Here is a 26,027-nt window from a genome sequence, read left to right as displayed (position 1 = left end):
CTGTTAGTGTTTCAACATGATAATGGTGAGATTTGGTTCTCCTACAGGATACCTACTTGGTGGGCATGTAGTACGTTTTTTCCATGGCCATGATGAGTGTTTGACAACCCAGTCTACAGACCAGAATGATTCCCAGCACAGGTAAGCCAATGGTTTTTATCTCTTATTCTTGTATAACTGAAAACATCAGAAGAAGAGTTCTGGCTTGGTATTCACTTCAGATCAACTTCTTAGTTCTTGGTAAAACTATTCACTTTTCTCAGTCTTTAATTTTCCAATCTGTAAAGTTAGGATAGAAAATATTAACTTTCCATATGTATATGCATATATATTGTTTAGGGGAGAATAAGCCAATGTAAATAGAAAGTAATTATATAATGTATTTTGATTATATCCCACATTTCCTGGATTGCCTCTCATCCCAAAGATTCTTTGACTTATTTTGGAAGATGAAGCATTAATTTTTCATGATAGAAACTAGAACAGGCATCTGTAAGTGGTAAATAGGGTTGTTTTTTCTTTTACTAAAAAAAAGTTGGACTGGATTATTTAAGAATAGGGTCACCAGGAATTTTAATTAATTCCAAGAGATTTATTTAACAATTTATTTACAAAATATAGAAAGAGTGAAGTAAGAAATCTGTGGGAAGGAAACAAGACTGACTGTTTGTGGGGGAAGGGGTCTTGTGACTAGCACTTCCTTCCTGCCGGGGGTGGGGGGGACTTGCTTCCTGGTGTTGGAGGAGAGAGGAGCTTGTTCAGCCCAGTCTGGTGTGGTGTGCCACCTCTTTCTTGGTTCAGCCTGAAGATTGAAGCCCAATCTCTTCTTAAGGTTAGAGCTATTCTTGTTTGCTTTCTGTCTACTGCTAAGATTCTAAAAAGACAAAACTGGACTGATACAGAGTAGATGGGAGTGGGAGAACCCTCTGCCAGCCTCTGGGGCCTGGCCTCAGGTCTGAAGCTGAGAAAAAACTCCAATCCCAACTGGTTATTAAATTTTATATTATTTGAATTCACAGTCAGATAAGTGGACTATCTTTTCTGGTCATAGAGGGAGCTGAACTTCAGTTCAGTCATTCAAAGACAACAGACCTCATTGGACCCCTGCTGTTTCCTCTCAGCAGGGGGCATCTCCCTCCCTTGCTTTACCAAGCAATATACCCTCTCTCTCCTTACCCTTATACAAACCTCCCATTATCCCCATTTTTCCAATCCCATTTCCTTTTCCAATAAATATTACAAATCAGAAAGTGGATAGGGTAAGATATCTAGCTTACACACTAAGTATTTTGCTCCATCCCCTGACTCAACCTTAGCCAGGCAGGTCTCAGCTTTGAGGCAAGGACCTGGGGATGCAGGGAGCCTCTCTCAAATAGGTCTCCCCTAAGGCTAGTCTCTTCAGAAAATCCAGGAAAGGAGTTAGCTCTTTTCACTCACCACATGTCAGTACAAAGGGAGAGATTCAAGGATAGTCTCACCAGGAAAGGTCTCAGGTCCAGTCAGAAGATTCTTCATCAACCTCCAATTCAAACTCAAAACTCCAGAAGAAGCTGAAGTAGTCCCAGGAAGTTGTAACTCCCTTTTAAAGACACTTTCTTTTATGTCACTTCCTCTGCCTTCCTCCACTTTCATGTCTACCAATTATAGTTGAAGCTTTGCTTAGGACTGCCTGGTGGGCAGTCAGTTTGATTCTGATTCGTCATCTACTATTGCACACATGGATCACAGACCTCCCCCCTCTCAAGTGTAAATGGAGTGTTTACACTTTTGGTGATGAAATCTAAAAAATGGGCAAGGGAGTAAATTTAATCATCACACATCCTAATTATCTTAATGATTTATAAGACTAAAGAGGTGGGTAGGTCCCAAATCTATTTAGTTTTTATGTGCTTAGTCTTTTTTTTAATTTATGTGCTTAGTTTTTAGGATAGAATTCAATGATTTGGTTTTGTTTAGAATTAAATCAGGCCAAAGTTAATACATATCAATGTTCTGTATATTGAATAGAATAATGATGTACCAAACATAGGAAAAGCACTTTTAAAGGTTGCCAAGATTTGTTCCTTTGTTTGGCATATACTCTTGTAATACTTAAACACCTTTTATAGGCATTTGTGGCAAGCAGCTTGTTTAAAAAATTCTTTGGCTAAGTTTTAGATTTGCTATGATAAATTCTTGATTTCTTTAATAATTATTGAGAAAATATTTTGGCTGGCCCTTACAACTTTGGTTCACATTGATACAGAAAGAAAAACAAAATGCTGCAATGAACAGTTTTGTACACATATTTTTTTTTCTCACCATCAATAATCTCAGTGAGATATAAGTCCCAGAAGTGGAATTTCTGTGGCAGAGAGCATGAATACTTTAATACCATTTCTGACATAATACCAGATTGTTTCTTATGATTCCCGCTGAATTATTTATTTTTACAAAAGCCTTTCCATCATGTGTCATCTAAATTGCCTATCTTGTGCATGGTTTCTTCTTTTCTAATTACGTATTATTCACAATTGTGAAAGGTATAGTATAATATGCTGATTTCAACTGGTTTTTCATCTGAGAATTTTCTAGTTTCCCACTGAATCTTTTCAAATAAGACATACCTTACCTTGTAACTTGTGCTTTTGGGTTAAATGACTTCTTTGTGCATTTGTTTCTAGGTTTTGATTACCTAATTTATTCTATTGATCTACTTTCTACTTTTTATGCAGTACTAGATAGTCAACAAGCATTTAAGTGCTTACTTTGTGCCAAACAATGTACTAGTTTTATAACTAACTGATATGTAGTATGGTTTAGGATCTGGTAGCATGAAGCATCTTTCTTCCTTTTTAAGTCATATATGTTATAAAAGAATGCATATGGTTTCTTATAGATATTTAATAAATTAAAATAAATATGTTTATCCAGGAGGAACAAATTCTCACATAAACTATGTTCAAAAATGTATGTCTTATTTTTCCCCTCCACAAAAAGTCAGGAAATATAATATAGGTCAGTGATGGTGAACCTTTTAGAGATGGAGTGCCATGCCTGCCCCCCACCAGAAACCTTATGCCATTCCTCTCTTCCCTCCCCCAATGTCAGACATGCTGGGCCACCCCTTACTAAACAAAGGAAATGGAGAAACGACACCCATTGGGCTGTTGGATGGAAGGACAAGTGAAGTGATAAATGTACTCAGTGAGTGTAGAGACAGGGAGGGGAAAGGCCCTAGCACTCCACCTCACTCCACCTCTGCCACCTGTGAGCCTCCCATTGGGCTACTTGGCAGGGGAGCAAGGGATGTGAAAAAAATGTCATCAGGCATGGTGGAGAGGGGGAAGGGAACAGCTCCCACCTGAGTCCCTCCCTCTACTTTTCTAATAACAAACTCAGGGGAGAGGGAGGACAAGGGTGGCATATCCACAGAGAGTGCTTTACATGCCATCTTTGGTACCCATGCCATAGCTTCTCCATCCCTGGTCAATTAGAATACATTTACTTTTTCATTTATAATAGTAATGCAATTCAAAAGGTATGGCTTGAGACCCTCTAATCCCTATCTCCTTTCCCTGTTCCCTTCTGGTCAGATTAAAATCAATAGATCATTTTCTTTTTTTACAGTCTTCCTTCCATAGGTATACTTTGTTTTCCTTGAAGCCATCCTTTTCCCATTCTACACTTTATCTAAGACAACTTTTCTCCTTCCCTTTTCCCCCAGACTAAGCTTCTTACATTTTTCTGTTTCTACTACTGTAATGTTTCTTTGTTTTAAACTTTCCCTGCCTGATCCATATAAGAATATGATTCATTAAATCCTTCTTCCCTTATTCCTCACCTAATTTGATTAATTTTACCTGTCCTTTCTTCCCCATTATCCTTTCTTCTCTAGGCTACCTCTTTGGGAATACTCAAGCTTTATTCTCTGTTTTCCCAAAGACCCTTAGGTAAGGTAGGACTTCTCAGGTATAGTGGTACCTGATTATGTTCCTCATAAACTCCATCTCTTCTAAACTCCTATATTTCTCTTGTGGGCAATACTATCTTTCCAGTCACATAGGTTTGCATCTTTATTACCCACTGTCCTCTAAGCCAATAGGTTGATAAAACTCATCAATTCTGCCTCCAAAATGCCTCTTTTTAATTTCTTTTCTTAGTTTACATTGCCTGCCTGATGAAGCCTTCATCACTTCACCATGGAATAATTACTTCCTACTTGGTCTCCATAAATTTAGTCACTCTTCTCACCAATTTTGCATTCTTACCACTTCTAACTTGATATTTCTAAAGCACAGAGCCAACCATATCACTCGTCTAGTCAGATCACCTCATTCACCTGCCATTTTCTTTAGGATCAATTATAAATGTCTCTCTCTTTCAAATCCTTTTTACTATCTGGTTCCAACTTGTTTTTCTATATTCATTTATAATATTCCTTTTCACAAAGTTTTTCATTCCATCCAAAATGGCTTATCACTATTCTCCATATATTTTTTCTCACTTTCAAGTCTGCATAGATTATATCTTCTTCCTAGAATTTCCTTCTCTCTCTTTCCTTTCCTCTTGGAATTTCTAGCGCCCTTTAAGGCTCAACTCAAGTATACCTTCCTATGTAAGCCCTCTTAATTCTCTCTGGTGTTATTGAGTCCACTCCTGTTAAAAAAAACAATTTACTTCATATTTGCTTATGTGCATTTTATATCTAGATTAGTGGTTGGTTAATTATTGTCCTTTGTACTCAGTGTACCAAAATGATATCATTGGTGATATCTATTGACTCATCCTTAAATTGGATTTAAGTGAGGCAACGCTGCACAAAGTTGACAGCCTTACTCTTCACTCTTCTCAAAGTCTAGTGGCAAAACAAAAGTCAAGATGACTGGTGATGACTGGGATGCAGTGGATGAGCTTAGCTTCTTCAGTGTCTAACCAAGCTATAAGACTACTTCCACCACTTTCATGGATGTTGGAACAAATCATTCTCTCCCATCATTCTACTAGGGAAAATCTTCAAGTGGCTGGGGTAGGAACACCTCCCCTAACACGTGCCTAGTGTAAAAGAGAATTCTTCATCCCTTATTCTAAATTAGCTGGGGAAAGAGCTGGCTGGCTCTTTTACACTAGTGTTCAGGGAAGACTAATACCTCTGGTGTGAGGGTTTGCCAGCTTTCTTCCTTTGATGTCCACCTGCCATCCAGTTCTCACTTGTAGCTCCAAGGAGCTGGAGCATCTGTAGTGTCCACACTCTGATAAACCATCTTGGCAGGTAGGGTAAACCAGGTTGAGGGTAACTGACAGGCCTCAAACTATCAATAAATGAATGTATTTAGGAAATAATTAAATATTAAGTAATTTGAAAGAGACACAGGGAAGAGGAGGAGAAAAGGGTAGCTAATGTAGCCTGTATTTAAGTTGAACTTTGAAATGAGCCAAGAAGCTACTTGGAAATATTTTGTATTGAGAAGCAATGTGACTTAGAGGCTAAATATCTGGTCTTGGAGTCAGTCAGGATGACCTGGATTCTGGTCTTTTCTCTGACACTTATTGTTTGTGTGACCTTGATTATATATCATTTAACTCCTCAGTGTCCCAACTCTTTAAGAGGGCAAGTTCCAGTGAAATATCAAGAAGGTAATTAGTTCTACAGAAGGAGAGTTTTATACCAATGAAATCATACCAGATCCAAAAAAAATTTTCTAAGACTGACTTGTGTTTATATAGTTTTCCCACAGTAGAATGTAAGTTCCTAGAAGTTGGAAACTTTATTGTGTTGTTCACTTAATCAATAAGGAAGCATTTATTAAGCAGCTAGTCTATGGAAGGCACTAGATCCTGGAAATAAAAAAAAAGAAAGCAAAATATCCTCTGACCTCAAGGAGCTTATATTCCAACAGGGGAAACAGTAGGAAAACATATAGGTATATTTGAAACACATTCAAAGCAAATATAAGGTTGTAATAGTTCAAACTGGGGGAACTAGAAAAGGTCTCGTGTAAAAGGCAATGCATGAGCTGAGGCTAGGAGAAAAAAAGGAATTCTAAGTGTTGATGTCAAGGAGAGAGAACATTTTATGTATAGAGGAATAGCCAAAATAAAGGCATGGTGATAAGAGATGGTATGTTACATGTGAAAGACAGAAGTAAGGCCAGTTTGACTGAATTGTAGAGTACATGGAAGAGAGTAATGTGTAAAATAACTGGAAAGCTAGTATAAACTCAGCTTGAGAAGAACTTTCTATACTTAACTGAAAAGTTAGTATTTGATTCTAGGTAATTGGGAGCTAGTGAAATCTGATAAGAGGAGTTACATGGTCATACTTATATGTTAGAAATATGGCCTTGACAGCTATATGGAAGTTGAAAGTGGTGAGAGACTTCAAGCAAAGGGATAAATTAGAATGCTCTTACAATAGTCTGGGTAAGCAGTGATGAAGACCTGAATTAGGGTGGTGACTGTATGAGTGGAAAGAATGGGACATATTAAAAAATGTGTAGAGGTAGAAAATACAGGGTTTAGTAACTGATTTGATATTTGGAGAGAAAGTGAAGAGTCAAGGATAAAGACCAAATTGAAAAATTTGTTTGACTAGAAAAACAATTGGACTTTTGATAGCTACTTTTATATTATGGTTGAATTAAGTTGAGAATAGGATTATGACCAACACTAAGGAAAATCTTGTCAAAAACTAGTAAGTCCTTAACACTAATTCATTTAGATTGTAAAATTTTCTTGAAGTGCTGTAAAAATAATTTGAAAGTTTTGAGTTGATTTTAAAATCATTTCCCTTCTCTCTGACTTCATCTTCACCTCATATTCATCTTTACCTCTTAGAATTCTTGTCTTCCTTCAAGGCTTAGCTTCCTTTATGAAGCCTTTCCTGATTTCTATCCCTCTCCTCACATTGTACTTACTCATCTGTATAAACCATATATCACCCCAGTATAATTCAAGATCCTTGAAATAAGGATTATTTTTTGGTTTTGTATTCTGAGAATTTAGCAAGAGTTCCTTTACATAGGAGATGCCTAATAGTGTTACAAAAGCCTCGAGAAGAGAGAATATCCAAGAGGACTTGGTGCTTGCTCTCATGTTACACTCATTTCCTGCCTTTGTGCTTTTGCACTGGTTGTCTCATTTGTCTGGGGTGCATTCCTTCCTCACCTTTTACTCATAGGATCATTTTCCCTTCAAAACACAGCTCAAACTCTACCTTCTGAATGAAGCTTTTCCTGATTCCCTCAATTGATAGTGTTCTCCCTTTCAAACTACCTATCTACCTGAACTCCTTCTAATTTCTCTCCTCTCACTCTTTCCTCAACTCTTTATAGTCTTGGCTTCTGACCACTTCACTCAAATAAAATGTTCTATCCCAAGTAACTAATGATTTATTGTTTGAGAGATATTTAGTGGATGGCTCTTAAATAGCTTTGTCTCCCTCTTTCTGAATATAAGTTAAAATAATGGTCTATCCTCTTCAAACTTGTTTGCTTGTCATATTTATTTTGCCACTGAATTTACATTTCAAATTTTAATTCTAGTTAAACTTCTCCCCTGTCCCATGTTATTAGTACTTTGAAATATCCAATTTCTCCTTCTGTACGATTGTAATTAACTTTGTGGCATAAGTCATCTATGGGTTTAGAGATTGTTCCTTTGCTTTTCAGTCAGTCAATAAATATTTTTAAGGACTTACTATATTCCAGGAAACACTGGAGATACAAAGAAAAGCAAAATACTTTTCATTAGATTAATTTTTTTTATTTTCTTCCTTGTTATTAGTATATAGACCATAGCAATTTGAACTAGAATTCCTTGGCACATAATTTTTCTCATTCTGAGCACTTGCATTGTTTTTTCTTTGACTTGGGAAGTTTGGAAATCACATTTATTGACATATTAAATCTTGGATTCTTTTCTTTTGATATCCTGTAGATTGTTTTATTCAACACTTTGCTCTCTAGTTCTAATATTTTTGGAAATTTATTTTAATGATTTCCTAAAATATCATATTAGAGCCTTTTACTTAATCATGTGTCTTAAAAGCTTATGATTCTTAGATCTTTATTCTTAAATTTTAATTACTCTCTTCCCTGTTAATTGTTTTTTATTGTTGAAAACACATGTATTCTTCCAAATCTGCTATCTTTGAACTTTCCTCTAATAACCTACTTTATTATTTCATTCTTTTTCTGGACATTTCTTTTCCTTACATTATTTCTTCATTCTACTCAAAGCATTTCTTTGTTTATTTTTTTTATTTCTCTACTGGCATTTCTGTGAAAATTTCTTTCCTTTCCTCTTTTAGTTTTCATTGCCCTTTTACTTTATTTGGTGCATTTTTTTTCTCTTTTCAGTTGGTCAGTCTTTATTAAATACTAACTTTGTGCCACAAAGAATGGCAAAAGAAAGTCTTCTCAGGGAGCTCACAGGCTTAGGGAGTAGACAGCATGCAAATAGCTATTTACAAGCAAGCCTCAAATATCATATATTACAAATAATCAACAATTGGGGAGGCACTAGAATTAAGAAAGATTGGTAAAGACTATTTTTGGTGAGATTTTAGCTGATATTTGAAGGAAGGGATGTGGGAATAAAGAGGAAGATAATTCTGTAAATGGGGGACAGCCACAGTATCTTGTCTCAGAAGTAGCCAAGAGGTCAATGTCACTGGATCACAGAGTATGTGGGAATGAATAAAGTATAAGAAGAATGACAAAGGTTGGAAGAAGGTGCAATTTATGAAGGGATAAAGAGCTTTGAATGACAAAGAATTTTTACATTTGATTCTGGGAGCTGATAGGAAACCATTAGTTTTTTTTTTGTTTGTTTGTTTTTTGTTTTTTAGTTAATTGAGTGGGAAGTGACTTGGCCAGACTTGTGCTTTTGGAATATCATTTTGACAGCTGAGTGGAGGATGACTGTAATGGGGAGGAGCTTCTGGCAGAGGAGACCTAAAAGCAAACTCTTACAATATTCCAGGTGTGAAGTGATGAGGGACTGGGCAGTCATTTAATTTAAATAAGAGATATATGACATGCTGAGTGTCAAGTAGTTTTGGATGGAGAATAGCCACACATAACAATGGAAGAATTCTTTTTCCATTCTTTTCAGGGATTTATTTACAGATTCAGCAATTCCGTATTCCCTCAAGATTGAGTGGTAAGAGATAACAGAAACTGAAGAAAGACAAAGTTGTAGAGCCTTTTTTTTAAGGATTATTTGAGTGTTAGATCTGGCTATTGAGCTCTTCCTGTCTTAGAGCTCCTCTGAGTCGACTTAAAAGACACTAATGGCATGGATAAAAATTTTAGAAAACAGGAAGTAGATGAATATAGGAGGAATGTTTGTGGCCCCCAAACAGCCACTAGTGACATGATAATGAATTCATAGTAACAGTGCTATCCCAACTTTATAGTAATTGTTAGAACTTCTAAGGAAAATAATTTCCTTTCTGAAATTATTTTCAAAGCAGCATGAATGGGCAATGACAAAAGGCCCTGGGAGTAGTATGGGGGAAGACCAAGAACAATAGCTGAGTATTCTGAAAGTCAATCCCTAAGCCCTGATTGACTTGCTAAGCACATTCAGAGAAGTCACAAGTGACTAGACAAGCTTCTGTGAACTCAAGGTAAGTATAATATTCTTAAAGTTTTTTGAATGACATTTCTGCTAGTCACTTCAACTCCTCACACTGCTGTTTTAGAAATCAAAAACAGGCCAAGACTGAATAGAAGTTCTTGGCAGCTTTAAGCTGGAACCCCTTGATTTATATAAATTAATATGCAGAAATACCATATAGCCTATTAATGCCAACAGTAGGTTGTTTTATAATCATTATAAGGATGGAAACTAAAGGGATATCCATCAATTGGGGAATGCCTGAACAAGTTGTGGTATATACTTGTAATGGAATACTACTGTCATAAGAAATGGCAAACAAGATGATCATATAAAAACCTAGCAAGACTTAAATAAAGTGATGCAAAGTGAAGTGAGCAGAACCAGGAAATCATTGTACACGGTTACAATAATGTATGATGATCATCTGTGAATGACTTACTTATTATCAATAAGACAAGGATCCAGAACAGCTCCAAGACTCATGAAAAAAAAAAGGATATCACCATAGAAGGAACAGAGTTCAAATGCAAATTGAAACATATGATTTTTTAAATTTCTTCCATGAATTTTTCTTTAGTAAAAGCAATATTTGTCTTCTTTCTCAATATGATGAACATAGAAATATGTATTATATGATAATATACATATAGTCTATATAATACCACCTGCTCCTTGGGCCTGGAGAGGTGAGAAGGAGAAAACATGGATGTAAAAAATCAGAAAATGAATATTGAAAAATGATATCAACATGTAAACTGGAAAAAAAGAAAAAATCTTAAAATAAAAAAATAATTGCAAGGAGAATTGTAATATAGCAGTGACTCCACTTTATTTAGTAAATTAAGCAAAGCCACTCTTCAGTAAATGTCTCAGAGAGTTAAATATTGTGTAACCATGTGACATCACAAGTGGGTATTCAATTTTCCTTTGTAACTGAAAGATATAGTGGGAAGAAAAACACACAATTCCAAATGAATTAAAAAATGTTTGTTAATTGCATACTATTTGATGCAGGAATTGTGTTAAGCATTGGAGATACAAATACAAAGGCAGACCCTGTCCTCAATGAGTTTTACATTTTATTGATGGAGTCAATATACATTTGGGAGAGTAATGCCTAGAGAAGGGTATTTTGGGGCTGAGAAGCCATAGGAATGATGAGTGGAGACATTGGGAAGTTTATTGGCATACTCTTTCCAGAAGCAGTAATAGAATTCATTTTATTACATAAAATAAGTCAGAACAAAAGGTGGACATTTTGATTATAAGAGTGATAGGTATAACAGGAAGGAGGATCAGGGTGAATGAAACATGGTTAATGGTCTGGGTTTGACTTGATATAGAGGCCTCAGAATGGCATGAAAAAGTTGAATTATTTAGGTATTCCAGGTAAAGTGTTTGAAGATATAATTGGAATGTTATAGCAGCAGCAACATGGTAGCATAACAGGAAGATGGCCAGAGAGCATCAGAGGACCTGTGTTTGAATCCCCTCTTTGTAACTTTACCCTCAGTTAATCTCTCTGTTTTTTTTTCTTTCCCGTCAAATCTAAAATAGAGTTGAATTAAGTTACTTATAGTGCCTTCTGGCACTAAAATGGGATAATAATAATTCTTCAGGCATTAAATAAGTATTGCTATTATTATAATTTTTTAGTCTCTCCTCATTTTCCACTGTTGTGAGATGAGAGAATCATGGGAGAAGCCTTATGGTTCTTCCCATAGCATTGTGTGGTTGTGAGAGTTGGACTATAAGTAAAGCTGAACACTGAGGAATTGACACTTGAAATGTGATATTGGAGAAGACTTGAGAGTCCCTTGGACAGCAAAGAGATCAAAACAGTCAAAATGTAAATTAATTCATACTATTCGCTGAAAGATAAACTACTAAAATTAAAGTTAAAATACTTTGGTCACATAATGAGACGACAGGACTCATTGGAAAAAATCTGATGTTGGAAAGATTGAAGTCAAAAGGAAAAGGGGTCATCAGAGGGTAAGGTGGATAGATGGAATCACAGAGATGAGCATGAACTGGCCCAGACTTCAAGAGACAGCGGAGGATAGAAAGATCTGATTCTCTATGGTCCATGGAATCATGAAGAGACAGATATGAATGGATAACTGAAAAACAAATAGATGTCATCTAATGCAACTCCCTAATTTTGTTGATGAGGAAACTGAAGTTCAAAGCCATGATAAGAATTAGGAACAAAGCTAGAACTCAACCCAGAGTTCTTTCTCTGTAAATCTCATGCTCTTTCAACTAGAGCATGTTGTATGTCCATGATGTCTCCTTCAAGTTTTAAAAAGAGACAAGATATTTCCTTCTGCTCTAAAGAAGTTTCCTGAATAAATTAGAGGTTTAGTATATAAATCATGCCCCATTGGTTCATAGCTATGCTTTTCCTGGTACTCTTTCAGCAATGGAATAGTAGTATTAATTTTGTGATTTTTAGAACATATAATTAGTGATGATCCACAGTATGCTCCACTTTCTTCAGGATCCAATATTCCAATCTCCTCTGTCTTCTTTGTCAACCACTCTCTCACATACAAAGATATACTTTTTGCCTTCCTTTTAGAAGTGTCTTCCTTTTTTTAAAAGAAATTGAGATAGGAAAATAATGTCTTCTAAAAACATATTTACTTTTCTTTTATGAGAAACTGTATGATATTGTGAATACAGTGCTAAGCTTGGTAAGGAAGGCTTGAATTTGAATTTGACTTCTAATAATTACTAGTTGTGTCACTATGGACAAATCATTCTACTTGAACCTCATCTATAAAAATGGGTTTAATAAAACTGTTGTAGAATTCTTAGAAGACTAAAATGAAATAACATGTAAAAGTCAGTAAACTTTAAAGCTGTATATAAAGACCATTATTGTTATTAAACCTTGAAGCCTAGAGACAGCTTGGATAAACTAAGCAGATTCTTTCCAAAGAGCCATTTCCTTTAGGTATTAGTTCTGTCCTATGTTGGGAGAACATGTTTTGGAAACTAATCTGAACATTATATTTGCCAAAGTTGAAGTTGTTATCCTACTCCTATCCTAACTCTTATTTGCAGGAGGATATTCTATGAAACTGGTGGAGCTGGGAGCAGAGCCAGGTCATTGTGGAGAGTGGAACCCCTTCGGATTAGGTAAAAGAAGTATCTGGGTGTTATGCATTCTCAAATTTGAATTCCTTCCCTCTTCTTATTTATATGGCCTTTTTTCTTCATGGCTATATTCTTACCCCTCTGTAGTTAGAATATAACTGTATTTCCCCCTTTCTCTAGCTTTCAGGACAGTTTTGATGCTCCCTAAGCTCAGCTACCACTCTTGTAGAAACCATATTATTGGACCAAATCCCAAGGTTTTCTTAGAGCATGGTGCTTTTGGTCTTCCAGATGTCTTTTTCAATTTTTTTAAATGCTGGTTCTTAGGATACAGTATAAGATTCCTGTCTTCCCTAAGTCATTTATTTAATACTATGGTAAATTAACTCTAGGATTCTATAGTATCTTACTTTTACTCTCAAAATGTTTGGTTTTGATAGTTTTTTCCTTTAAAATTATTATTTAAATATCATTTTTGTTTATCTACTTGCTTTTACATGTAGTAAGTCAAACTTTTGGTTACTTCTAATGATCTTTCAGACCTGCTAATATATTCTCTTTATTAGTACTTTAAAAATATATGCCTCTGTTTTTCCTTCAATTTAAAAAAAAAGTTTCTATTTCTACTTTTATTTTCCAGTGTTATTTCTTGTTTACGTTCTTTAAATGTATCATTTACCTATTGAGAATATGTGTCGGAAATACATTGTATATATGTTTCCATCTGCCTTATTTTGGATGTTTTGTATATTTAATTTGTTCTATAAAAAACTTTTTCACTACTGCTTTTGCTTTCTTAATTTTTTAAATTAACTATCATTTGCAGTTTAAAACCATTTTTCTTCTCTTTTGCTCTCATATTGCTATTTGTTTATTGGCAATTGGGATGACTCAAATTTCCTCAAAACCGCTAACTCAATCATCTTAACTATCAATCAATCAAGAAACAATTTATTAAGCCTACTGCATTCCAGGAATCATGAACGTATTAGTAGTATAAGTCTGAGAATTTCTTTATCCATTTGCCCTTAAGTCTCACTATCATTATTACAATGAATTATAGAGGAAGAAATACATAAAACAGAATTATTCTTCTAAAACCTATGAATAAAGAACTACCCTGGATCTCCTTGGAATTATAGGCAGTTATGCCCAGTGCTTCCATATCTCCAACCTGGGCTTCAAGTGAAATACCTCTATGGTTACCTCTATTTTTCCCAACTACCTCAAGTATAAATTCTTTGATGCATGCCTTTGGTACTTAGTATAAACTAAATTACTAAAAGAATGCTATTTCTCTATTAGATTCCAAACTCATTCCTTAAAACTTTTCATTGATTTGCTTTCTCAGTTAAAAATCATCCAAGAGTATATGAGCTATTATCCTGTAAACCTGTACTTGCATTATACTTTCCATGGAAACAAGTGTATTTCTTCTTGCCTTTGAATACAGTTTACAATGCTTCTGGAAAGACACGCATTTCATTCATTTTTAAAGATAGTTTCAAAAGAGGTTATATTTTAAGTACCATGTGTGGTCATTTCCCCCCCTGATACAAGGCATTACCATAAGAAACTCCATAGGTTGATTACTGGCCTAATTTATTTCTCTATATATTGTTCATTTTCTTTGAATAATAACTGAAACATAAACCACTTTTTACTGTTCATCTTGGAGCTAGAAATGTTATTGAAATGGCTCTCCATGACATCCAGGTTCCATACTGTGAATGCTTTTATAGTCAGGAATAAGTTTACCTTTAAGAGGACCCATTTCCATTATTTTCTTCTTCTCTTCTGGTCAGAGAAGTAATTTTCATGAAAAGAACTGAGTCACTGAAGACCATGTAATTTCTCTTGAACCTGGAGACTTCAAGTGACCTGTAAGTGGCAGAATTAACTTGACTATTGGAAACTCTATCCTTATTTGTGCCCCTAAATAGTAGTCTAAAAGGGGAAATCAAATATTCATGAATTACACACAGACTTGCTTTCTAATTAAATCATTTGCACAGGAGAAGTAGATGGACTGCTATGCCATGGTTTTGTAGATTGAACTTCAGAAAGATTTTAAGAAAACTCCTAAAATACTAAGGTTTAGATATTTAGTGTTCTTTGTTAGCAGATAAATATAAATATTTTCTTCTGATTCATCTAGCTGGAGTGGCAGTAACATAAGGTGGGGTCAGGCCTTCCGACTCCGGCACATTACCACTGGGCAGTACCTGGCTCTGACGGAAGATCAAGGTCTTATCCTGCAAGATAGGGGAAAATCAGACACCAAGTCCACAGCCTTTTGTTTCCGGGCATCAAAGGTAAGTAGGAAAAAAATGGTAAGGCAAAGTAAAGGGCCCTTTCCCATAGAGAAAATTTGAAATATATACAAAAAATATATAGGAGATATATACTGAATGTGATAAGAGATCAAACTAGAACTAAGTAATATTAAGAAATAAACCTGAAAGAAATGGGGTAATTTTTACCTTTACCTTCCATTATTATTAGTTTGGAGTTAAATGGAAACCAGCTCTTTGTGTGTGTGTGTGTGTGTGTGTGTGTGTGTGTGTGTGTGTGTGTGTGTGTGTAGGTTGCATATTTTAACTAAAACAGGACTTTTATAAATGTATATTTTTTTAAAACCCTTACCTTCCATCTTAGAACCAATTGGTTCTAAGACAAAAAAGTGGTAAGGGGTAGGCAATGGGGGTTAAGTGACTTGCCCAGTGTCACACAGCTAGCAAGTGTCTGAGTTCAGATTTGAACCCAGGACCTCCCATCTCTGGGCCTGACTCTCAATCCACTGAGTCACCCAGCTGCCCCCCTGAACAAATGTATTTTTTTAAAGCAACTTTCAAGACTACTTTAGAACAAAATTTTAAAAAAAGGAACCAGATTTTAAATAACAGAGTATCTGGCATGAGATGACAAATATAATTGAATTGAGAACATTGTAGAGAAATATAGTCAAGACTTTTTTTGCTTCTAGACAAAGCACAATCCTAATAGATAGATAGTTTGTAGGTATTTTACATATAGTCTCACTCAATAGATTGTGAACTCCCTGAGACTAAGCTTTGCCTTTTGTCTCTCTTTGTATCTGCAATTTCTAGCACAGTACTTAACATATTGTAACAAGAAATTATATTCACTTAAAATATAATTTCAAGAAAATTCATAAGTTTTCCCATACTATAGAGGGGATCCATGACACAAAAAGGATAAGAACCACTAAAATAGAGAATCTCTAAGCTCTCTTTAGATTCATCAATTCACTGATCTTTGAGTAAGAGAAGATGCTTATGCTAATCATATCTTCTATGCCTTAATAAATTCTCAATTTTAGAAGGATCTTTGTTCATGAGTGGAAAAAAAAGGTAACCATTGCAATGGGTGTAGAAAGACATAACTGATGATGGTCCAGCCCTTATGAGCATGTTCTGCTCTATTATCTACTTGATGAAGAATTAGAGTTTTGATTGGCTGCTGAGCTATAACTGAAAATGCATATACAAAATGAGCATGGCCCTTTTTCCTTCTCTTGTAATGAGCAAAGAAGACCAGTGGTTGTTTCTCTGTGTGGGAGATGGGCCTTAGAGATTTTTGTCTGTCAAAGCTATTAGGAACTGACAGCTCTGGGAAATATGACTTGTCTCAGAGTAAGGATATATCTCCTTTTTAGAATTCTAGGGGTATCCATGAGTCATTGGGATGATTTTCTAAAACCATTAGGCCAAGCCTCCATCCTCATTTGATATCCCCAATATTAATTATCCATTACAGTTCATATCTCCATTATATTAGTATCCTCCATTAATTAGAACCTTAGGATTAGTTAATATTTTATATCAATCATTAATTTATATCAATTGACAAATATATTTACTAATAAGTTTCAATAAGGAAAGATGGTACAAGGATATACATTGGCCCCATTAGGGAAAGAGGAAGTTGCAGAAGGAGCTTTCTCAAGTATTGCTACTACTATTACTTCTCTTAGGAACAACAAGGCAATCCTCTCTCTAGAGGAAGGCCATTGTTATAAATTTAAAAGCTAATCTTGGAGTCTTTATACTAAATTTATGAATATTTATTAGGAGGAAAGTTTTACCAGCCTAACTAACCAAAGGCCCTCGCTCTGTTACTTCTGCTTTATCAGGTCTTATATTTCCCATGGGCCCTGATAACCACATGAATGGACCAGACAAATTAAGGCCAGCCAAGGAGCAGGCTTTAGTTCAAGAAGGGAACAAAGCCCGAAAGACTGAGTTCCCACATTCCCTACAGGACTGGTCCCCTCCTTCCTGCTTGCCAAAGATTAAGATGGCTGTGAGAGAGTTTCTTTCATGAGCTCAAAAATGGCAGAGAGCCTTCATACTTCTCTTGGCTCTTTTTTCTTGCTCATGATATTACACCTACTCCACTTTCAAACTGGGACAGTCTGAGTCATGTGTTCTGACATCCAGGCATACCGCTGGATCAAGAATCTTGCTTGCCAAGTTGGCAAATTAAGACACAAGATTATGTGATCCCTATTAGGTGAGATTTCTGGGAACTGGTGGTCCCCTAGATATTTAATTTACACACTATGGCAGCCAGGCATTGCTCACCACCAGGAAAGAATGAAGGGTTAACCTGCCTCCAAAAGAATCTTTTAAATATACTGAAAGTTCTGGCTAGGTAGTAATTAAAAAATCTATCTCTTCATTACATTTTTTTTTGTCCATAAAAAGAATCTCTGCACATACTTGAAAATCTACATAGGGGCTCAAGTGCCCAACCCAAGAGCTTAAGGACTGGACTCTTAGAATTAGAAAGGGAGAAGAGGATATGCACAAAATTATAGAGACCACTATGATTTAATTCTGTTCATTTATATAAAGCACATTAAAATAAAAATTTTACATGCCAAACTGCTATCCTTAAAAGTAAAAAAATTGTGAGTTGCAATTTTATCTATAAAATTATAATAATGGTATAATAAGTAAAATGAAAAGTTTAAAGTAAATGAACTTTAAAACCTCTCTTATTCCTATAGTTAGATGATTTTGAAATAAATATATAATGTGGTGAACACAATATATAAAATAACAAGAAACATTTTTTCATGGCAGGCATGGTCATCTTACCTTGATTTGTATATTTTTGCCTTAAAAACAAATGCAAAGAGTAAGTAAATGTGCATAAAATTTTTCATTTGCACAGTAATGGAGTTAATGTCTATTCCCTTTCACTAATTATTTTATGTAAAATTTAGCCATTCAAAAGTATAAAGATTTAACATAGTGGCATTACATTCAGTTTGTCCATATGTTGCTCTAAATACAATCTTAAAGAAAAAAAAAACAACTTTGAAGGGTTATTTGATTTGCTTTGTTTCTTTACTTTTTCCAAAAAATATACAAATTCATAATATAATATAATATAAGTAATATAATACTTGAAAATGAAAATATTAGATTATATAGTACTTTAGGATTTTAAAAGGGTTTCTTCACAATAACCCTGTAAGATAAGTAGTACAAGTATTGTCTTCTATATTTTATAGAGGAGGAAACTAAATCTCTAAGAAGGTAAGTTGCCCACAGTCATTAGATTCAAACTTATCTCTTCTGGGTCAGTATTGCTTTTTTTCTGTTCTGTCATCTCTGCATTATAAAGAGACATCCTATATATTCAATCTTAGTATAAAAGAATGTTTTTTTCAATATATTATACCATTCTGTAGCAGAAATCAACAAAATTGTTATAAATAATTGCAATCATAAAAATTAAATACAACATAATCCCCAAATTTCCATATTCTTTAGCAACTCTGAACTTAAAGTGTTATATAAATCTGAGTTGTTTGACAAATTAAACTTATACAGTTCCTGTCTTTACTAAAACTTTAATAATCTACAACAGCTGGACAACATAGTCAGAAAAGTGACTCACATTTGAGTCCTAATTTAAGTCCTAATTTATTTAATTTTAAGTAGTTTATGTTTTACCAATTAAAGGTAAAAATTTTTAACATTTATTTTTTTTAAATTTGAGTTTCAAATTTTCACTGTTTCTCCATCGTCTCCCACCTCCCTAAAATAATAAATGATTTTATATAAGTTAAACATGTGTAATCACACAAAACATATCTACATACTAATCATGTTATGAAGCAAAATGCAGTAAAAAAGAACATACGAAGAAAATAAAGTGGAAAAATGTAGTATGTTTCAATGTGTATTCAGACTTCTTCAGTTTTTTTTCCTGGTGGTAGATGGCACTTTTTTCATCATGAGTCCTTTGCAATTTTCTTGGATCATCATATTGCTGAAAATAGCTAATTGATTCATAGTGATCATCATATAATATTCCTGTTATTGTATACTGTGTTCCCCTAGTCCTGTTCACTTTACTTTGCATCAATTCATTTAAGTTTTTTTAAAAATCATACTGCTCATCACTTCTTATAGCACAATTATATTCCATCATAATCATATGCCACAACTTGTTCAGCTATTCCCTATTTAATAGACTTCTTAATTTTCAGTTCTTTGCCACAACAAAAAGAGGTGCTATAAATAGTTTGGCACACATTAATAGGTCCTTTTCTTTTAAACAGAAATCTCCTTGGGATATTGACCTAATAGAGGTATTGCTGGGTCAAAATGTATGGTCAATTTTATAGCCTTTTGGTAATGGTTTCAAATTACAAAGCAGTTTGTATCAGTTCTCAATTGTTCCAATAGTACATTAATATTTGAATTTTCCCTCATCTCCTCTAACATCAGTAATTTTCCTTTTATATCATATTAGCCAATCTGATAAGTGTATTGGGGAGGGGAGGGAAGAAGGGAGAGCTGAATCACAAAATATCAGAAAACAATGGTCAAAAATTGTTTCTACATGTAATGAAAAAATAAAATATAAAAATAGTGATTTTGACAATTTTAAATGATTATAAATTACTTTGATTTCTTCTGAAAACTGCCTGTTCATATCCTTTGACCATTTACCAACTGAGGAATCTTTTTATTCTTATAAATTTGACTCAGTTCTCTATAAATTTGAGAAATTAGGCCTTTCTGAGACTATCCCTGTAAAAAGAAATTTCCTCAACTTTCTGCTTTTTTTTTCTTATATGCTATAGTCTTATTTGTGCAACCCCTTTTTAATTTAACATAATCAAAATTAACCAGTTTATGTCTTGTAATTATCTCTATGTCTTGCTTGGTCATATATTCTTCCCTTATTCATACATCTAATAGATAAACTATTCTATGCTCCCCAAAATTGCTTATGGTATCACATTTTATGACTAAATGATGTGCCCATTTTGAACTTATCTTAGTATACTATGTGAGATAAAGGTTTATGCCTAGTTTCTTCCAAACTGTTTTGCAGTTTTCCCAGGAGTTTTTTTCCCCAAAAGCTTGGATCTTTGGGGTTATCAAACACTACTAGATTACTCTAGTCATTTTACTACTTAGTATTGCAAAGCTAATCTCTTTCACTGTTCCACCATTCTGTTCCTGAGTCATTATGAAATTGTTTTGATGATTGCTACTTTATGATAGAGTTTTTGCTATCTGGTACAGCTAGACTATCTTCCTGCACATTTTTTTCATTAATTCCCTTGCTTTTTCATTTTTGATACTGGTAATTTAGTTTTCTTCTTTCTTTTTTAAAATCAAATTTAAATCATTTATATATTTTACTGATTTTTCATAAAACTAACTCCAATTTTATTAACTCAATGGTTTTCTTGCCCTTAATTTTATTAATAGTTCCTTTAATTTTTAGGATTTCCATTTTGGTATTTAATTTGGGATTTAAAATTTGTTCTTTTTCTAGCTTAGTTCCATGCCCAATTGATTGATCTTTCTTTGTCTTATTGATGTGAGCATTTAGAGAGAGAAAATTTCCCCTAAGTATACTTTTTACTGTATCCCATATATTTTAGTATTGTCACTGTTGTTAATCTCTTTAATGAAATTACTAATTATTTCTATGACTTGTTCTTTGACACACTCATTATGATGATTATTTCCTTTACAATTAATTTTAACTTGTATTTCTACTACCTTTTATAGAATCCAATTTGTATTGCATTACAGTCTGAAAAGAATGCACTAAATATTTCCACTTTTCTACATTTAATTGTGAAGTTTTTATACCCTAAGAAATGGTCAGGTTTTTTTTTTCAAGTGCCATTAACATTGAGAAAAAGATATAGTCTTTTATGTTCTAATTTAATTTTCTCCAGAGGTCTATCATATCTAACCTTTCTAAGATTATATTCACCTCCTTGACTTCTTTTTTAATTATTTTATGCTTAGATTTTATCTAGTTCTGAGAGGGGAAAGCTGAGGTATCCTACTTGTATTGTTTTACTAGTTCTTCCTGCAATCAACTTAATTTCTTTAAAATCTTAGATACTATACTATTTGGTCTATCTATGTTTAGTATTAATAACACTTCATTGTATATGGTACCTTTATTAAGATGTAGTTTCCTTCCTCATCTCTTTTAATTAGATCTATTTTTGCTTTTGCTTTGTATGAGATCATGATTGCTACCCATGCTTTTTTTTTTTACTCTAACACATAGCATTTGGATTTTTAACCAATAAAAAATATGAGGACATTTCTCTGGGGAAAAATCTTTATTAATATATACATGCATCTATTAGCAAAAAATAGCTCTTTCATTGGCCTCTTCAGTAAAAAGAATGAGTGAGACCTATCTCTTATTCATAAAGGACATTGCGTCCTCTTTCTGATTGGCCTGATAGCTTGAACTTGGGACTATTCTTAAGGGTTCCAAATTAATGAATGTTTAAAAAAAGTTGAGTATTTCAAGAGAGACCTCAGCTTTCCCTCATTGCTTCATCATATGAGAGTTCAGTCTTTGTTAAGACCCAGAAGATGCCAGCACATTCTGCATGTAGGCAGACCACTGTATTTTAAATGAGTTCAACATGACTGCTTAACTCACTCTTAATTTTTCAGCTTCCAACCCAGTTGCATAACCTGGAAGGGGAAACTGGAAGTCTGAAGTTTTGTGTCAAGTTTCAACTAAACTCAGGGGGCCTAAAGGGAAGATTATTTCACATAAATGTTATAATTCAATATTAATTTCCATAAGCTAAATCATAATAGATGTTACTCTAACCCCATCACCATTTACTCTGTATGTCTCTATTTCAAATGTATATCTTGTTAAAAAAAAACCTTACTGTAGGATTCTGATTTTTAATCTGTTCTGTTTTCTCCTTTTTTATGAGTGAGTTCATTCCATTCATATTCACAGTTATGATTACTAACATATTTCCCTAGATCCTATATTTCTCTCTCTTTTTCTTTATTCCCCCATTTCCCCTCTCCTTCCTCATAGGTGTTTGCTTCTGACCACCACATCCACCAATACATTTTCCCTTCTATCAACACTCTCCTTTCTCTTATCCCCTCCTCCTCCTACTTGCCTATAGGGTGGGATAGATTTCTCAACCTAACTGATTGTAGATATTATATCTCTCTGAACCAATTCTGATGAGAGTAAAGTTCAAGCACTGTCCACCAGTCACCATAGCTCTTTACACCTATTTATATAAGATAATTTACTCAATTCTGCCTCTCCCTTCCCTTTCTCCCAGTGCAAACCTTTCTCACCCCTTCATTTTGCTTTATTTTTTTGTTATCATCCTATTGTAATCAACTTACTCCATCACTACCCTCTGTGTGTACTCCTTCTAACTGCCCTAATAGTGATGAAGTTCTTAAGAATTATAAGTATCAGTGGAGACAAAATGGTGAAGAAGGTACACAGGCCCACCTGCTCTTTACCAAATTACATTAGAAAACAATGATATCATGCCTCTAAATGCATTCTGGAGCAGTATAACACACAAAAGATGGATGAAATAATCTTTCATCCGCAATCAACTTAGGTCAGCATAAAAGAACTGTTGCATCAGAGTGGAAGTGGAGTGCAAAAGCAAGCCAAGGGAGGTCCTACTGAAATAATAGGCCTTTAGCACAAGTAATCAGCAGCAAATGTTTCCAAAGCTCTCAGCCACAGATGATCAGGGAGGTAAAAAATGCTCAGAAAGTGATTTAAGGGTCCCTTTGCTGGTTTGGAGTGCAAGACTTTTGTTGCATTGCCCATACACAGATTCTGGTTGCAGTCCTTGGTCACCATCTCAGGGTAAGGAGGAGTATGAGCACACACCAGTGCTTATGGTCACAGTGGAGCAGATTAGAAGACCCTGGTTTCAAGTCCAAGGTGGAAAAGAGTGCTTGTGGTTTCTCATAGCTCAGAGCACCAGCCTGTAGAAAATTAAACACACCTCTCCTAACATCATATCACCTTGGAAGAATTGAAAGGTTATGGGTCCCCAGAGATAGGTCTGAAGGCAGCTACATTAAGAAAATGAAACCTGGATTAGTACTCCCTTAATAAGTTTTTATTAGGGGAGTTAGAAAAGAGTATTCATAGAGAGCAAGAAGTAAATTATCTCATGTAAAATATTCAAGAAATTTTTACTCTCAAATACATGACTCAAGAGAAACATAAAAAGGTAAATGGAAAAATGAAATTAATATCTACATGGGAAGATGATTCTTGTTATTAGGGGACTTAGAAAAGAGTATTCATAGAGAGCAAGAATGTAAATTGAATATGATGGGATAATATTTTTAAAATAAAATTAAGAAATGAGAAAGAGAAGTGCATTTGGGAGAAGGAGAAAAGGAGAAACAGAATGAAGTAAATTATCTCATGTAAAATATTCAAGAAAGAGCTTTTATATTGTTTGGGGAAGATGGAAGGAGGGTAGCATAAAAACCTTACTCTCATCAGAATTTGCTCAATGAGAAAGAACATAGAAAGTCATTTGGGAATAGAATCTAACTTACTCTAGAGAAAAATAGGAAAGGAAGAGAATAAGAAAAGAGGGTGAAGTGCTGATAGAAACGTCAAATTGGTGAGTATGATGGGTAGAAACTAAACAGAGGGAAATAGGATGTATAGTAATACACAATAATCATAATGGTACAAAACAATTTTTAACATGTGTCTCTAATAAAGGCTTCATTTCTCAAATACATAGAGAAATGAGTCAAATGTATAAGAATAAAAATCATTCCGCGATTGATAAATGGCCAAAGGCTATGAACAGGCAGTTCTGACAAAGTAATTAAAGATCTTTCATCAAGCAAAAAATGTTTTAAATTACTATTAATTAAAGAAATGTAAATTAAAGCAACTCTGAGGTGCCACCCCACCCTATCAGGTTGTCTACTAATGACAGAAAAGAAAAATGACAAAACTTGGAGGGTATGTAGGAAAAGTGTTGTGGAATATGGGAAAGGGGGATATAGGAGAATTAATGCACTGGGGGTTGGGGATGTGTTGTGAACTGACTCAGCCATTCTAGAGATAGAAACAATATGTACAAAAGTATTTAAAGCAGATCTTTTTGTGAGCACAAAGAATTGGAAAGTAAAGCTATACCCATCAATTGGTAAACAGCCGAGTAAGTTGTAGTGTGTAATTATAATGAAATATTGTTGTGCTGTAAGAAATGACAAGCTGGAAGAGCTCAGAAAACCCTGGAAATACTTCTAAGAACTGATACAGAGTGTAGTAAGCAAAAACCAGGAGAATATTGTACCAATGACTTCAATACCATACAAAGAACAACTATGAATAACAGCAATTTTCAACAATACAATGATTCAAAACAGTCCCAAAGAACTCATGATTAAAAAAAGCCTATTGCTTCTAGAGAAAGAATAGAATCTGAATCCAGACCAAAGCAAAACTTTATCACTCTCTTCCTTAATTTTTTTTGTTCAAGTTTCCTTCCACAAAGGTCATAATATAGAAAAATGTTTTACATTATTTCACATGCAAAATCTATACCAGATTGCTTACCTCTCAGCAGTGGAAGGAGGGAAGGATGAAGGAGGAAGAGAATTTGAGACTCAAAATTCTCTTCAAAATTTAGGAAACTGTTTGCATGTATAATTGGAAATTTTTAATTTAATATTTTTTTAGAGAAGTAGATAAATGGGACAAGTCCAGACAAGAGATAAGCAGAAACAATGGAACCTAATAACTTTAATAAAGGAGATAACATAAAAAGATTAACAAGTATCATCATAAGAATATAAATAAGTAAACTTTATTGAATCTCATTTTTTTTCTTTCCTGTTTATTTATTTTTATACTTTTATTAAGTCTTGTATTTGCAATCAGATCTTCTGTTCAGCTCTGTTCTTTCCGTCAGGAATGCTTGAAAGTCCTCTGTTTCATTGAGTAACCATTTTTTCCCATGAAAAATTATACTTAGTTTTGCTGGGTAGGTGATTCTTGACTGTAATCCTGGTTCCTCTGCCTTCCAGAATAACATACTCCAAGCTCTCTAATACTTTAACACAAATTCTGCTAAATCCTGTATGATTCTAAACATAGTTCCATGATAATCAATTGTTTCTTTCTGGCTACTTGAAATACTTTCTCCTTGACCTTGCAGTTTTGGAATTTTGCTAAAATTTCCTGAAAATTTTGATTTTGAAATCTCTTTCAGGAGGTGATTAGCGAATACTTTAAATTTCTACTTTACACTATTTTTCAAGAATATCAGGGCAGTTTTCTTTAATAATTTTTTGTAATATAATTTCCAGACATTTTTTAATCATGGCTTTCAAATAGTCTAATAATTCCTAAGTTATTTCTCCTAGATCTGTTTTCTAGGTTAGCTGTTTTTCCAATAAGATATTTCTTTTATTTTTCCATTCTTCTGATTTTTTAAAATTGTTTCTTGATATCTCAAAGAGTCATTAACTCACGTTTGCCCAACTCTAATTTTTAAGAAATTATTTTCTTTATTCAGCCTTTGTACCCATTTCCATTTGATCAAGTCTCCTTTTTAAGGAATTGTATTTCTTCACTGAATTTTGTACATTTTCCCCATTTTTTTGTGCTTACTTTGCCAAGGACTTTTTTAATGTTGGTCGTTTTTTTCATGATTTTCTCACATCACTCTTTTCTTTTCCTAATTTTTCTTCTACATATTTTATTGTATTTTTAAAATCCTTTTTTAGCTCTTATAGGAGTTCTTTTTGAGGCCTGAAACCATTTTATATTTTTCTTTGATACTTCTCATGTAGCAGTTTTAACATTGTTGTTCTATTTTTAAGTCTTTGTAATTTGATTTTCACTACTATCCCTATTGAAATTGCTCATTAAAGTTACCAATAATATCTGTATTGTCAGATCTTTTCTCAAGCATCAACCTTTTTAATCTGATGGCAGCATTTGATATGCCTTCT

At 34.1% G+C, this 26,027-nt stretch overlaps 1 protein-coding gene across 2 annotated transcripts in view; it reads left to right on the top strand.

The window, feature by feature from the left end:
- The window catches only part of RYR3 (ryanodine receptor 3), a 793,997-nt gene that overhangs the window by 311,579 nt on the left and 456,391 nt on the right, over positions 1–26,027 (top strand). For both annotated transcript variants that reach the window (XM_056810219.1, XM_056810218.1), the window contains exons 8-10: positions 48–141; positions 12,679–12,753; positions 14,870–15,026. In XM_056810219.1, coding sequence (XP_056666197.1) covers positions 48–141; positions 12,679–12,753; positions 14,870–15,026 — 326 coding nt within the window. The remainder of the gene's footprint in view (positions 1–47; positions 142–12,678; positions 12,754–14,869; positions 15,027–26,027) is intronic.

Source organism: Monodelphis domestica, chromosome 1 (genome assembly GCF_027887165.1).
Source record: "Monodelphis domestica isolate mMonDom1 chromosome 1, mMonDom1.pri, whole genome shotgun sequence".
Classification (NCBI taxonomy): domain Eukaryota; kingdom Metazoa; phylum Chordata; class Mammalia; order Didelphimorphia; family Didelphidae; genus Monodelphis; species Monodelphis domestica.
This window is presented reverse-complemented; position numbering and strand designations above follow the sequence as displayed.